General features: G+C 48.7%; 1 protein-coding gene and 1 long non-coding RNA gene across 2 annotated transcripts in view; one reads left to right on the top strand and one right to left on the bottom strand.

Annotated features, from left to right (window-relative positions):
• LOC100077095 (transmembrane protein 132C) overlaps positions 1-4,779 on the bottom strand; it is a 427,350-nt gene extending 422,571 nt beyond the window's left edge. Inside the window, exon 1 of the mRNA XM_029058125.1 lies at positions 4,429-4,779. Coding sequence (XP_028913958.1) covers positions 4,429-4,540 — 112 coding nt within the window. The 5' untranslated portion in view covers positions 4,541-4,779. The remainder of the gene's footprint in view (positions 1-4,428) is intronic.
• On the top strand, positions 2,798-12,566 carry LOC114809116. Its single transcript, XR_003756872.2, has 3 exons — positions 2,798-3,183; positions 8,463-8,611; positions 12,269-12,566. It is a non-coding gene; the product is annotated as an uncharacterized LOC114809116 (long non-coding RNA).
• Positions 12,567-14,413: the final 1,847 nt, after the last annotated feature.

A 14,413-nucleotide genomic window follows, 5' to 3' on the forward strand; every position in this document is an offset into this window, starting at 1 on the left:
TTCCCTCCCCGCTATGGGTTTGTCTGCCTCCCTTTTAAGAAGTGCCTCTTAAAAGAGGAGGGGCCTTGTTTGAAGGCAGACACGGCCTAGCCATACATAGAGAAGTCACGGACTCCCGAACAGAGTTTCATTCAATAGTATTTATTGAGCGCTTACTAGGTGCAGGGCACTGTATTAAGCGCTTGAATGTACAAATCGGGCTTGGAATGTCCACATTCTTTGGAGCCTGCGAGCTGCAGGACATTTGAGTTTGAATTTAGAGCAGCGATTCATTCGTTCAATAGTATTTATTGAGCGCTTACTACGTGCAGAGCACTGTACAAAGCGCTTGGAATGTACAATTCGGCAACAGATAGAGACAATCCCTGCCCAGTGACATCTACTCTACTGCTTAGAGCACGGGCCTGGGAGTCAGAAGGACCTGGGTTTTAATCCCTGCTCCATCACCTGTCTGCTGTGTGACCGTGAACAAGTCACTTCACGTCTCTGGACCTCAGTTCCCTCCTCTGTAAAATGGGGATTGAGACCGTAAACTCCATGTGGGACAGGGACTCTGTCCAACCCTAATTATTTGTATCCACCCCAGGGCTAGTACAGGACCTGACCCATAGTAAGTGCTACCGTTATTATTATCAGAGGTTGCGGGTTCTAATCCCGGCTCTGCCACTTGTCAGCTGTGGGATTTTGGGCAAGTCACTTCACTTCTCTGGGCCTCAGTGACCTCTTCTGGAAAATGGGGATTAAGACTGTGAGCCCCACGTGGGGCAACCTGATAACCTTGTATCTATCCCAGCACTTAGCATGGTGCTTGGCACATAGTAAGCGCTTAACAAATACCATCATGATCATTATTGTTATTATTATGATTATTACGATTTTTTTTTCTTTGAGTCTTGAAAGTCACCTTCATAAATGCTCCAGTTTCCAGAGGGGTGCTCAGTTTTAACTGATCTGGCACAGAAATGCACTCTCATGGATGAAAAGCTTGCAATCCTGGGAACTTGGGGAAATCACCACATCAGAGCAAAACCCTGGCAGTTAACTCTCAATTATCCATGGTCAAGGGGAGGGAAAATGGCAGGGACGGAGAAAGCAGGAGATAATGGAAATTCCCAGATAATCCAATCACCTCACTTTAGCTAATAGCTCCACGCTCTTCTCCCAGAAGACATTTTAGCAGAAAGGCTAACTAGGGTCAAAACTGATTTTACCTTCCCTTTCTTCCCGATTCTCCCGGACACTCCAAATGAGCAAGAAAATGGCAGAGGAGGCAGGACTCAGGATGGAAAACCAGAAGAAGCAAAATCCCAGATAATTCACAAATTAGACAATCAGACCATAGATAATGGGAAAGTTGAATTTGGCATTCTACCTTCTGAATCCAGAAACCTCTCCAACCAGGGCTTGAATAAAATAGTATTTTCTCTCCGAGTGCCACCTAGCCCATACGCAGCCCACGTTTTTAAGTTTACGGAGGAAGCTCCGCTATTCACAATGCCCTTCCTATTTATGGAACCTCCGTACAACAATTAAGTCTATTTCAAGCCTTGACAAATGGCATAGCTTCCAGATCTGCTGTCAAAAAGAAACACAAAATTGGTCTTAAAAATTGATATAGCGGTTCAAGGAATCCAAGACTCTGCTTCAAGCCTAGCGAGTCATGGGAAAAACAAAATGCTGCTCTTCAAAGAGAGCAATTTAGGACAGGATCAGAAAACTAGGTTCCAATGAGGCATTTTGGAGACTAAAATGGGATGAATCCTTCTGCGCGAAAAGAAAAAAAAAAAATACAATAAGAGAGGGGACACGCACCTCTAGGTTCTGTTATTCACGGGACCGCGCAATAGATAGAAAAGCTTTAGCCCCGGGCTGGCCAAATGTCTCATCTCTGACTTTGTAAACTGTCCCACACCGAGGTTACCCCGACGATGAATTTCACCACACCAGTTGACACGAAATGATACAGGCGGTGAAGAACCGTCACTGACTTTTCCGGTAAGAGAGACGAAGCTCGTTTGGAAACGCAAAATGTCATTACCGTGATCCTCTTTCAAGAATGGATCACCCCGGCCGGATAGTAGGCAGGCCACCCCGATCATTTTCCACCTGAGAGCATCCCTTGAAAGTGAACTGTCTCCTAGGTTCAGGCGAGTACTCCGCCCGGCAGAGTGTTACGCGCTTAACCGATGCCACTGACAGGAAAGGAAATTCAACCGTTTCACATCAATTTGGGCAACATGTCACTTCCAGTGTCATTCCGGCTCGGCTTTAAAAGCTCGAGGGTGGAGGGCAGGGCCGAGTAAAGTGATTTTCATCAAGATCAACTTCCTCACCCGAGGACCGAGCCGCCGCCCGGGCCCAGAAGAAACATCACAGGGGGAGAGAGCAGACCGAAAGGCCGGCCAACACCTTGGCCGAGGAAGTTTACCGAATAATGATACTAATGTTGGTATTTGTTAAGCACTGGTCTAAGCGCTGGGGTAGACACAGGGTAATCGGGTTGTCCCCCGTGAGGCTGACAGTTAATCGCCGTTTTCCGGATGAGGGAACTGAGCGAAGTGACTCGCCCACAGTCCCACGGCCGCCAAGTGGCAGAGGCGGGATTCGAACTCACGACCTCCGCCTCCCAAGCCCGGGCTCTTTCCACCGAGCTCGTTTTCAGAGGGGCCGGGCACGGTCCCCACAATCGAAGATCCCTCCCCCGGGGTGGGAAACGCACCTTTTCTTTCGTTTTCATCCCCCGCCCCAGTCCGCGCGGGGCCCGGCGGCCGTTGCCACGGTTGCCCTTGGCATCCCCAGGCGAGCCGGGATGAGCCCGGTGAACAACGCACCGTCGTTCCCCGGGGCCCGGGGCCTCTATCCCCCTCTCCTAGGCGCTCTGGAGGATCGGGCGTAGACTGACCAGCCCATCCGAGGACTCCCAGCACCATCACTCTGGAAACAGCGGCCCGGGATCGGGATCCCTCCTCCTCTCCGAAGCTCTTCGGCTCCAGCATCCTACTTGTGGCATCCTTGGGGGCCCGGGACCAGGGCAGAAGGGAGCCCCCGCCTCGCCCCACACCTCATCCCTGTCCGGGAGAGGGGGGAGAGGGGGGGAGAGGAGGCCGGACGCTCGGACTCCACTCTTCCTTTCACGCTCCTGTCGGTCTGCGGCCCTTCTGGCTCTCCAGCTGAGCTGCCCAGGTGATGCCCCCGAGCCGCGGAGCGGGGCAGCGAGGGTAGCCCCCGAGCCACCCTTTCTCCCTCCCCAGCCTCTCGCCCTCTCTGCCCTTTGCGGGGAGAAAGAAGACCTCCTCGCCCCCCTTTTCGGCCGGGGGCGCCCAGGGGGGCAGAGGGTATTTGTATCTGTTAAGCGCTTACTACGTGCAGAGCACCGGGCGCCCACCAAACCAGCCCTGGGAAAGAAACTGGCCGAGAGGGGCGGGGGTCGGGGGGGGCTGAACAACGAAGAGCCTTTTCTGAATAAATACCCTCGCGTCACGCCAACTGCCCCGCGGAGTGCCAACTGCGGGAGGGGGTAGTGGCTGGGAGTCAGCGGGTCGGGGATTCTCATCCCGGCTCCGCCCCTCGTGCGCTGGGTGACCCGGGGCAGGTCGCTCCGCTTCTCTGGGCCTCAGTTCCCTCCTCTGGGAAACGGGGATCTGAGACCGTGAGCTCCCCACGGGACGGGGACTGCGTCCAACCTCCCTGGCTCGTAGCCACCCCGATGCTCAGGACAGTGCCCGGCACCTAGTAAGCGCTTAAGAAATGCCATCGTTGTTATTTTTTGAAGGGGGAAAGGGGCAGAGGGTGGGTGTCTATGCGTATGGGGGGGGAGGGGAGTCGCAGGCGTTCAGGGGGCGAGCGGGGATGGCAGCGTGGGAAATCGTTTAGTGGCCACCGCACACTAAGTTTCCCGCATCTTTTGCAAACTCTGCTACGCCCCGTGCCCAGGCCGGTCTCCTGGCCGGGGATGGGGCGGGGGAGCGGGCAGGGGGCCGGGCGGGGGGTCGCCCCTCTCCCCAGACCATCCCTCGGAGAGATGTCCCTCGAGATGAGGCTCCCCCGCTCCATCCCCTCCCCCGAGGGTAGGTCCAGACGGCCTGGACCGAAGGCGAGGAGACCTGTCACGGCTCTCCAGAGAGAGAGAGAGAGAGAGAGACTTCCCCCCCTGGGGCGCGAGTTCGAATCCGAGCCAGCCCGGCAAGCCGGCTGGGGCGCTTTCCCGTAGCTGGAATTAATTCAGACGGCACGTTCTCTCCGAGGAACTTTTTTTTTTTTCCCCCCCTTCTTCCAATCCTCCTGTCCTCCTCCTCTCGTCCTTCCGTCCTCCTGGCCCTCCGGCCTCTAGGTCGGGGAGGAGCGAAGGGCCGGAGCCCAGCGGTCCGCAGATGTTGGAGGCCGGGGAGAGGGGGGATGCGGAGCCGGGGAGAGGGCAAGACCCCTTACCTTGGCCCATGAGCGCTCCGAGCAGCAGGCTGATGTAAGCGTCGCGCAGCTGCCCCCAGGGCCTGGGAGCTGGCCCCTGGGAGCCCACGCTGACAGGTCGCGGCGCCCCCATCCTTTCGGTCCCTCCGGTCCCTCGGGTGCCTCGGGCCCCTGGGGGTCAGTGGCAGGCGGCCCCGTCCCGGCCGCCGACCGCCTCCGCGGCCCCCGCCGGCCGCTCCATCCTCCGACTCCGGCTCCGGCCTCCGCGGAGCCCGGCCTGCGCTCCGGCCCGGGATGGAGGCGGCCCAAGGGAGAGCGGGGGTCCGCGGGGACCTTCCTCCTCCTCCTCCTCCTCCTTTTCTTCTCCTCCTCTCCTCCTCCTCCTTCTCTCCTTTTCTCCTCCTCCTCCCCCTTCTCTCCTCCTTTTCCCCTCCTCTCCTCCTCCTCTTCTCCTTTTCTCCTCCTCTCCTCCTCCGGGGCCCCCGGCTCCGACGCTCAACTTTTCTCCCCCGGCAGGCCAGGCCGGGCGAGAGCCCCCTCCCCTCGGCCCTGCTGGGGCCCGCCCACCCCTCCCCGCCCCCCGGCCCCCGCCGGGGAGGGACCCGGGCCGGCCGGGGAGGAGGGGGCGGATGGGCAGGGGAAGGGGCACCGGAGGAGAGGACCGAGATGGGGAGACCAGAAGACGCGGCCTGGCGGGGGGGACGGGACGGGGGACGGGACGGGGGGATCTCTATAGGTACCTCTTTATTATCCCATTTATTTTATTCCCGATACCTATAAACGTCTATTATTCTGTGTAGATCGACGCTACTGATGCCTGTCTGCTTGTCTCGTTGTCTGCCTCTCCCCTTCTAGACTGCGCTAAACGCTTGGAAACTTCAATCAAAATAGAAACCATCCTTACCCAACGACGGGCTCACAGCCCAGTAAGGTCCCTGCCTACTTGTCCCCGGTTTGTGGTCTGTCTCCTCCCTCCTAGACTGTGAGCCCCTCGTTGGGCGGGGATGGTCTCAATTTGTTGATATGCACGGTTATTCATCTATTCATTTTATCCATGGTGCATATCCACCTATTATTCTATATATTTAGATCGATGCTACCGATGCCTACTTGTTTTCTTTCGTTGTCCGTCTCCCCGCCTCCTAGACTGTGAGCCCCTCGTTCATTCATTCATTCAATAGTATTTATTGAGCGCTTACTATGTGCAGAGCACTGTACTAAGCGCTTGGAATGGACAGATCGGTAACAGGTAGTGACGGTCCCTGCCCTTTGACGGGTTTACGGTCTAATCGGGGGAGACGGACGGACAGGAACAATAGCTGGGCGGGGATGGTCTCTGTTTGTTGATATGTACGTTATCATTCTATTTATCGTATTAATGCTGTGTATACATCTATAATTCTAGGTATTTAGATTGATGCCATTGATGCCCGTTACGGGGGTTCTAATCCAGGCTCCGCCACTTGTCTGCTCTGTGACTTTGGGCAAGTCGCTTAACTTCTCTGTGCCTCAGTTACCTCATCTGTAAAGATGGGGATTAAAAAATGTGAGCCCCACGTGGGACAATCTGATTATCCTGTATCTACCCCAGCGCTTAGAACAGGGCTCTGCACACTGTAAGCGCTTAACAAATACCATTATTATTATTGTCACTTGTTCCGTTCTGTTGTCCGTCTCCCCCTTCTAGACTGCGAGCCCATTGTTGGGCCGGAACGGTCTATATTTGTTGCCGAGTTGTACTTTCCAAGCGCTTAGTACAGTGCTCCGCACACAGTAAGCGCTCAATCAATACGAATGAATGAGTGAATGAATGACTGAATGCTCTGCACACAGCAAGCGCTCAGTAAATACGATGGAATGAATGAATGAAAGGAGGGAAGGGAGGAATGGAAAGATGGGGCGGAGGGAGGGCAGGTCCCTGCCTCAATCTGGGGTCTGGAGGGAGGGGTCAGTCAGCTATAGGACAGGTTTTGGGGTGAAGGGAGATATAGGCTGGAAGCAGCGTGGCTTAACGGAAAGAGCCCGGACTTGCGAGTCCGAGGACATGAGTTCTAATTCCGCCTCCGCCACTTGTCTGCTCTGTGCCCCCGAGCAAGCTGCTTAACTTCTCTGGGCCTCAGTTATCTCATCTGGAAAATGGGGATTAAAACTGTGAGCTCCAAGTGGGGTCACCTGATTACCTTGTATCTACCCCAGCGCTTAGAACAGTGTTTGGTACATAGTGAGCACTTTTTAAATACCATTATTAATAAGAATTTTTATAGACCCAGATCTCCATCCATCTCAGTCTCTTCAAATCCACGGCAGTGGCAAAGTGCAACCAGGGACTGTCCCCATCCAGCTCTCAGTCTCTGGAAAGCAGGGCAGGAGAGGGTGGACCAGGGACCGTCCTGCACTGATTTTAAAACACCTTCTCCACTCATGCAGGTCTCAGAGAGCCTGCCCTCTGTGACTTCACCCAGAGAGCTCACTCGGGCTCAGGAAGCACAAATAAACCAAGGCTGGGATAGAGGGAAGGTGCCAGCCGCTTCTCCTGCCCTCTCCGATTTCAAATCCAGTTTCTGGATAAAAATGAAAAAGTCCTCAAGGAACACTAATAGTGAAGAAAATCTCACTAAGGGACAATAAAATTGCGTTCAGAGATTTGATTTTGCAAAGGTAATCTGTCAGTAGTCAAAGTTCCACAAAATCTAGGCAAGAAGGAATCTCATCTGATCGACTCTTACGCCTTCAGGTAGGAATCGTTTGATCAATCAATCACATTTCCTTAGAACTACTGTGTACTGAGCACAAATACGGAAGAGATAAAAGTCACAATCCCTGCTACCAAGAGTTTGCAGCCCATTGGGGTAAATCTGAACGGCTCCAGACCAGTGCACAGATACTTCTCCTCCAGCTACGGTCACCTGCTTTTATTACCATGTCCTCACTGGGCAAAAAAAAGCTTTCTTTTTGATGAAGAGTGTGATTTGCGAGGGTTTAGGCTTGTTTTCTACATTCCAACTCCCTGGCGAAGTGGAAAGAGCCCAGGATTGGGAGTCAGAGGATGTGGGTTCTAATCCTGTCTCTGCCACTTGTCTGCTGTGTGACCTTGGGCAAGCCACTTAACTTCTCTGTGCCCCAGTTACCTCATCTGCAAAATGGGGAGTAAGACTGTGAGGCCCACGTGGGATAACCTGGTTACCTTGTATGTACTCCAGCGCTTAGAACATTACTTGGCGTGTAGTGAGCACATAGTAATAATGCCATCATTATTATTATAATTACATGAAATTCCCTTTCTTTAGAGTGCCTAGGAATAACAATATATAACCATTACTTGCTTTCAGTATAGTTTTTCCAGACATCCTTTAAAAGTGGAGGTTTAGGATTTTCTCTCAAATGCATCTCCAAGTTTGTAGCACACATATGCAGTTTGAGCAGTTTTAAAATAAACACCTCCCTGAAGGTCAAGAGTCCTACATGTAAGTTACCGGTCTTTGGTGAGTTCAATCAATAAATCACCTCTGTGGTACCGTGCTCCCGGTGTGCAGAATCTTTCACTCTTTCAAGCATATCCTTTTTCTCTGGGAAATTGAGATACAAAGTAGACCCTCCAAATTAGATCTTTGAGGGCAGAAACTGTGTCTACCCTTGGAACTTTTTCCTGGGCTAAGAAGTCCACAGCAGCTGGGTTTCCAAATGTCTAAGCCGGCTCACAGTTTTCTAAAAAATCCAAAAGTTTCTCCAAAGTCCTAGCAATTACCTCCCACAATTGCCAGCGAAAGTTTGGAGTAATAGTTTTGTATTTGTAATTTCAATTCAGCACAACCAGACTCAAAAAGTGGTTGGGTGTAGACAGGATATTTTTTGCCAGAAGAAGCATCCAAATACCTGAGTTCTGACTGTCCCAGGAAGTCACCTGATGGACAACTGCCAGGGTGCTGACAGCTCTCCGCGTCTCCTCGTCACTGATCTTCCAGGATTCCAGAGCTTTGTGGGAGCTCCTGTCCTTCCTTTCTTCTCTCCCTTCTCCTTTAGTGGGAGGGGAAGTCAAAAATGCTTCTGCCTTTCAGGTGATCCTGCTGACAGAAGCTTCCCAGAGCAGCAGGACTTAGTCGCTTGTGACTTTAAGAGCACTGGTCCTAATCGTCTGACGTGGTGCCATTAATATTGCCACGGTCCCCAATAGTTGGTGTTCCCTGTGAAGAATCAGCCAGAAAACGTAAGTTTCTACAATAAAAAAAATTTGCCATACAGAAGGCTGTCCTGTGCAGTTGTTCTGGGGTGGTCTTTGAGTGAAATCAGGCCAAGCCAGAGTCACTGGAAGATGGGACCCCACACCACCCTTTGTCGGCAGGTTATCTTATTCCCTAGCTTCCCCTTTTCCCTGGTGTCAAGGGCTGGCCCAACTGACAGATTCAGTCTGACCAGTTACTTGAAGGTCCCATGATGGCAGCAAGCTGTGACTGAGTTTGAGATTACATTACCCGTTCAGCACCCAGGCAGTAATGGAAATGCAAGAAGGGAACGCCGAGAAAAAAATTCTCTCCTCTGCTAGTGGAGGAGACTTGTGCATTTCCCCCCATGTAACTTTGAGGCCCGGGTTAGGCAGTCAACAGATCCCGAAGCATGACCAAGCCCTGCTGGAGAGATTACCGTTGTCAATTTCACATGAGATGGTCTTGATCTTGGAGCTTCTGGGAAGGCGGTGGTTTCTCAAAGAGAAATAATCAGAATGATAACAATGTTAAAGGCTTACTATGTACCAAGCACTGTACTAAGCCCTGAGGTTGATACAGAATAAACAGGGTGGACACAGTCCCTGTCTCTCATCAAGGTCACAGTCTAAGTAGGAGGGATAATGGGTATTTAATCCCCACTTCACTGATGAAAAAACCGGGCCCAAGGTCCCGTAATAACACTTTCTGAAGAGAGAATCCTGATGATGCCCTCCCACTAAGATCTTTAGACTGTCCCTGGACCGAAGACCAGTAACAGAGATAATTCTCCTAAGTGGCATTTCTTGATGACCTTGGGCTTTGTTAGTCGGATTGACTACCCCCAAAGTAAATGACAATCCCAATAAGAGTAGTCTCTTCATGAAATTCATGCCTGGTCAGAAGTGTCTTGCTAATGTGGAGTGCACAGCAAAACCTAGCATGAAAAAAATGCTTTGAAAATGAAGGATGGCACCTATAAAATAGTCTTCTTGTGAATTTCAAAGGTCCATTTGAAAAGAACCAAGCTTAAGTCTGTAGGAACATCAGAAGCCCCAAACTATTTCATATGATCAGGTTCATGACAAAAACAAGTTCATGTCCATTTACTGGTGACCCCAAACAGCCAGCATTTAATCATTCATTCAAGAGTATTTATTGAGCGCTTACTATGTGCAGAGCACTGTACTAAGCGCTTGGAATGTACAAATCAGCAGCAGATAGAGACAGTCCCTGCCCTTTGATGGGCTTACAGTCTATTCAGCGGACACAGGCAGACAAGAACAATGGCAATAGAGTCAAGATGGCAATATTGCATACACATTATTGTGTGTGTATATATATATATATATATATATAATTGTAGTTCTTAGTGTTAAAATGAAGGGTATATTTATGTATATATATGTATATTATATATATATATGGTATACATGATATATATATATATGACTTGAAAGCAATCAATCAGTCATATTTATTGAAATCATAGTGCCAGACATTTTAGAAGGGAGTCACACTCTGAAATATCAGTTACAGGCTAGAACAGCTGTCAAAGAAAAGACCATTTTGCATTTCCTCAGTTGGTTTTTGCTCACTCACTGTAAGATCATTATGGGCAGTCAAAGTGTTGGCTAATTCTGTTGTACTGTACTCTCCCATGTGCTTCGTACAGTGCTCTGCACATAGTGAGTACTCAATAAATACCACTGATTTATTAATAGAGAAGGTAGAAAAGCCAGACTGGGCACTCAAGAAAACTTCCAGATTAAAGTGAAGGCTGAGAGATTATCCAGTACATTAAGGTGTGAGTTATTTGAAGCCCAATCTGCCTTTTTCCTTCTTAGGAGAGATTTTTGTTTTACAGTTTTTTGTTGGTTTTCTTTTTTTTTTCTGAATGATCCAGATTATAGTTTCAATCCTTCTCTTCACTAGTCTGGATTTGATTTTTGTAAATATACCTGGACCTACAAATACCCAAAATACACTGTGTGGGCTGTAACTATTAAATATTGAGAATACTGTTTTTCAAGGCACCTGGCAGAGTTGTCATGCTCCCCAGGAACTCAGTAAATGCTTGTTGACTGACTGCTGGCAAGATTAAAAGTCACAGGAGAATAAATATTTCACATTTAAATGTTGTTAGTCTCTCCAGTCCAGCTACAAACATAATATATCCCATTACTCGTGTCTGAGGGTTTTGTGACTCTACTCCTCAAATTTCCTCTTCTCCTGTTAGGGAGCAGGCTGTTAAAACACACAAAAAGCCTCTCCGTCTCCACCTTGAGAAGCAGCATGGCCTAATGAAAATAGCACAGGGCTCTCAGTCAGGAGAGCAAGGTCCTAATCCCATCTCTGCCACTTGCCAGCTGTGTGGTCTTGGCCAAGTCACTTCTCTCTATGTCTCAGTTTGCTCATCTGTAAAATGGGGATCAAATATCAGTTTTCTCTCTCTCCCTTAGGCCGGGAGCCCCATATAAGGCAGGGTCTCTGTCTGATCTGACTGTACTTTATCTGCCCCGGGATTAAAGGCAAGGTTTTAATAAATATCACCATTAGTATTACTATTACTTCCTCTCACTTCCAAACTCCACATAGAAAATTGTTCTCACTCCCTCTTTCCACTCTCCTGTCTGATTTCCCCAGCTCCCTGATGTGGAGATAGTGTTGAAGCCCCATGTCAAGCAAACAGAAGTAAAGGAACTGCCCCCAGTACATGGGTTTTTAATATTCTTTAGGATCTCCAAGCACCTTACCCAAAAATCTGGAGCTGAGTCCCATGTGGCGAAAGTGATTTCGTTGAAATGAACTACTAACTGAATTGGGCAACACAAGAATAATTTTGGTATTTGTTAAGTGCTTACTATGTGCCAAGCACTGTTCTAAGTGCTGGGGGAGATCCAAGGTAATCAGGTTGTCCCACATACGGCTCACAGTGTTCATCCCCATTTTCTAGATGAGGTGACTGAGGCACAGAGAAGTTAAGTGACTTGCCCAAGGTCACACAGCTGTCAAGTGGCGGAGCCGGGATTAGAACCCATGGCCTAGACCCTCCAAACTCCATGCAGAGTACTATGTAATGGACCCTTGTCACCTTCAAAGGAGGGACGGAGACCATAGTGTTGTATGGCTTTATCCTTCTGGTCCTTTCTGGTTAAAAAAAGGAAGGAGAGCTGACGATTCTGGGACCCATCATCTGGACCAAAGCAAATTACTGCATTCAGAGATCCACGAGTGAATCCAGTTGGGTTTATCTTTTGTTTTATCTTATCTTTTGTTTATCTTTCATCTTTAATCCCGATTCATTAATTCATTAACCTAAATTGTTTCCAAATGCCTTTTCTGAATTTCATAACAAATATCAGAGCCCACTAATCTCCTCAAAGGGTATCGCACAGCTCCCAGTGGGGCCTTGGCATATGTGTGCAATTAATTTGATTTATGTGAGAGAAAATTAATGGTAAGGGCAAACCTGCAGCCTTCATATAAACCCTACATTTACTGAGCCAAAGGGCTAACTCAACTCTTGACTTGAAAGTGTAATTTATTTAAAACTATGGGGAACATCAATTGATTATTATTCTAGTTTACTCACCGTGTTTCTAGATTTGTTCTGCTAAAAAAAAAAAACATGTTTAAGTGTATTCTGTTGTTTTGCCCAGAAGAAAAATGGGAAAATGCCAAATGGAGACATCCTGAAGCGGCCAGATTCTTCTGTAAGAATCAGACCTTCAACCTGGGAATTAGACCTTGCACCAGCAGAGAGCCTGAGCTGATGTGGTGACCCAGGTTCTGCTACAGAGATGGAACCAACCACATTTATCTTGGGTTTCACAGCTAGCGCAAACCCAGAGTGATGTATCTCTGCATCGATAAGAAACTGGTGATGGGCAGATGAAAGCTTTGAGACTTTTCACGTTTTACCCTGTTCACTAATAAAGCTTGGGAGCAAACACTTTCCAAGTGGGATAAACGTTATTATTTTATTATTATTATAGTTAAACATTTACTCTGGGCTAAGCACAAGATAATCAGGCTAGATGTGGCCTCTGTACCACAGGGGGCTCACATTCTGAATAGAAGGGAGAACAAGCATTTAATCCCCATTTTTTATATGAGGGAACTGAAGCACAGAGAACTTGCCTAGGGTCACACACAGAAAGCAAGCAGCAGAGGCAGGATTAGAACCCAGGTCCTCTGGCTTCCAGGTCCATGCTGTTTCTACTCTCTCACACTGCCTCTCTTTCTTTGCCCCTTCCCTCTTTTAAATCCTTCTGCAGTAATGGGCTCGGATCATTGATCATTTACCACCAGGAACCGCAAGATTGTACGTATTTCCGATGAACTGAGGAATCACGATTGCTTTACGTCTCCACTTAGCAATGTAGAAAAACACCATAAATGTATCTTTGCAGTTTCCCATCATTAGCCAATATTTATTAAGTAACTCATCAGCCCACTTGAGAGTGAAAAACATCCCTTCTCTGCTGAATGAGGCATTATCAGCTTTTTGATTAGTGGCTATTTTGGGGGGGGGGGGGGCAGAACGCAAAATTGGCCACTCCTCACCTTAACCACCGGATCCTCCTCCTGAGCAGAGAGGGACAAAGATTCTTGAGACTGTCCACAGTATTGATGACTATTCCACATACGGTTCAAGGTCAGTAAATGGTCCATTAAGTGCTTGCATTAGCATAATCAATCTTCAGATTAGTTGTTACAAATGGAATTAGTTTTCCCCTCTCAGAATCTCTGGCCTAACTTTGGGTCCAGAGTCAAGCCTCAGTGATCTACATTTACCCCAGATCCATTCACGATTTGCAACATTACCACTACCAGTAATATTTGGAATCCCCTGAGGCAGAGTGGCCTGGTGGAAAGAGCGTGGGACTGAGAGGGGCTGGGAGTCAAGAGACCCAGCTTCAAATTCCGCATCTACCACTGAGCTGCTCTGTGACCTTGATCCATTTACACCTTCTCTGAACCTCAGTTTTCTCGCTTGAAAACTGGATTAAGATGCTCTTCAAGCAAAAGCTGAGTAAGGATGGAGAGATAGGGCGGCAAAAGAAAAAAAACAACAGCTCCAGACGCTGCAAAAAAAAGGAACAGCTTTCTTGAGTGCGCAATGTGGTCAGCACTGTGCACTGAATCTTTCAGACGTCCACACAAACTTACAGGTGAATTTCACTGTCATTGTGATAACTGCAGGACAACTATATGTGCTCACGCGTTTCAATACCCATACACCGCTGGGGCATCTAAATTTTTCCCGGCAATCTTCTTGAAAGCCCAAAGTGGGCAGAAATGGAGTTAGTATCGGCAACAACACGCTGAGAAGGCCTAGGCAGCGTATTAACTTGTATAAGCCCCATCGCTTAGAACGGTGCTGGACACATGGTAATCACCTACCATAATACCATAATAATAAGAACGATGATGGAGGGCATTGAGGTCAGATGGATAACGGCCCCCAAACCCCCAAACAGATGAAGGCATACTTTATTTCCCCCATGATGAAAGCCTTAGTTTTGGGGTTCTTAAGGATATGCTTAATTCATTTATGGGCAAAGATAGAGAGGAACGGAAAGGTTAAACTGAGGTTTTCAAGGTCACTAGTAAGGCTGCGTGGTATCCAGTACAAAGTCCGACCGCCCCACCATTTCCCAACTCTGTTAAAACAAATTTGTTTTAAAGTTCAGTTCTATTTGGATAATCAGAATCTGCCTGAGCATTGATTCAGAATGTCCAATTAAAGTAGTTTGTATCCCAAGCAATTTCACCCCACGACAAGATCAGAAATAAAACTT

Source organism: Ornithorhynchus anatinus, chromosome 2 (genome assembly GCF_004115215.2).
Source record: "Ornithorhynchus anatinus isolate Pmale09 chromosome 2, mOrnAna1.pri.v4, whole genome shotgun sequence".
In the NCBI taxonomy this organism is placed as follows: Eukaryota; Metazoa; Chordata; class Mammalia; order Monotremata; family Ornithorhynchidae; genus Ornithorhynchus; species Ornithorhynchus anatinus.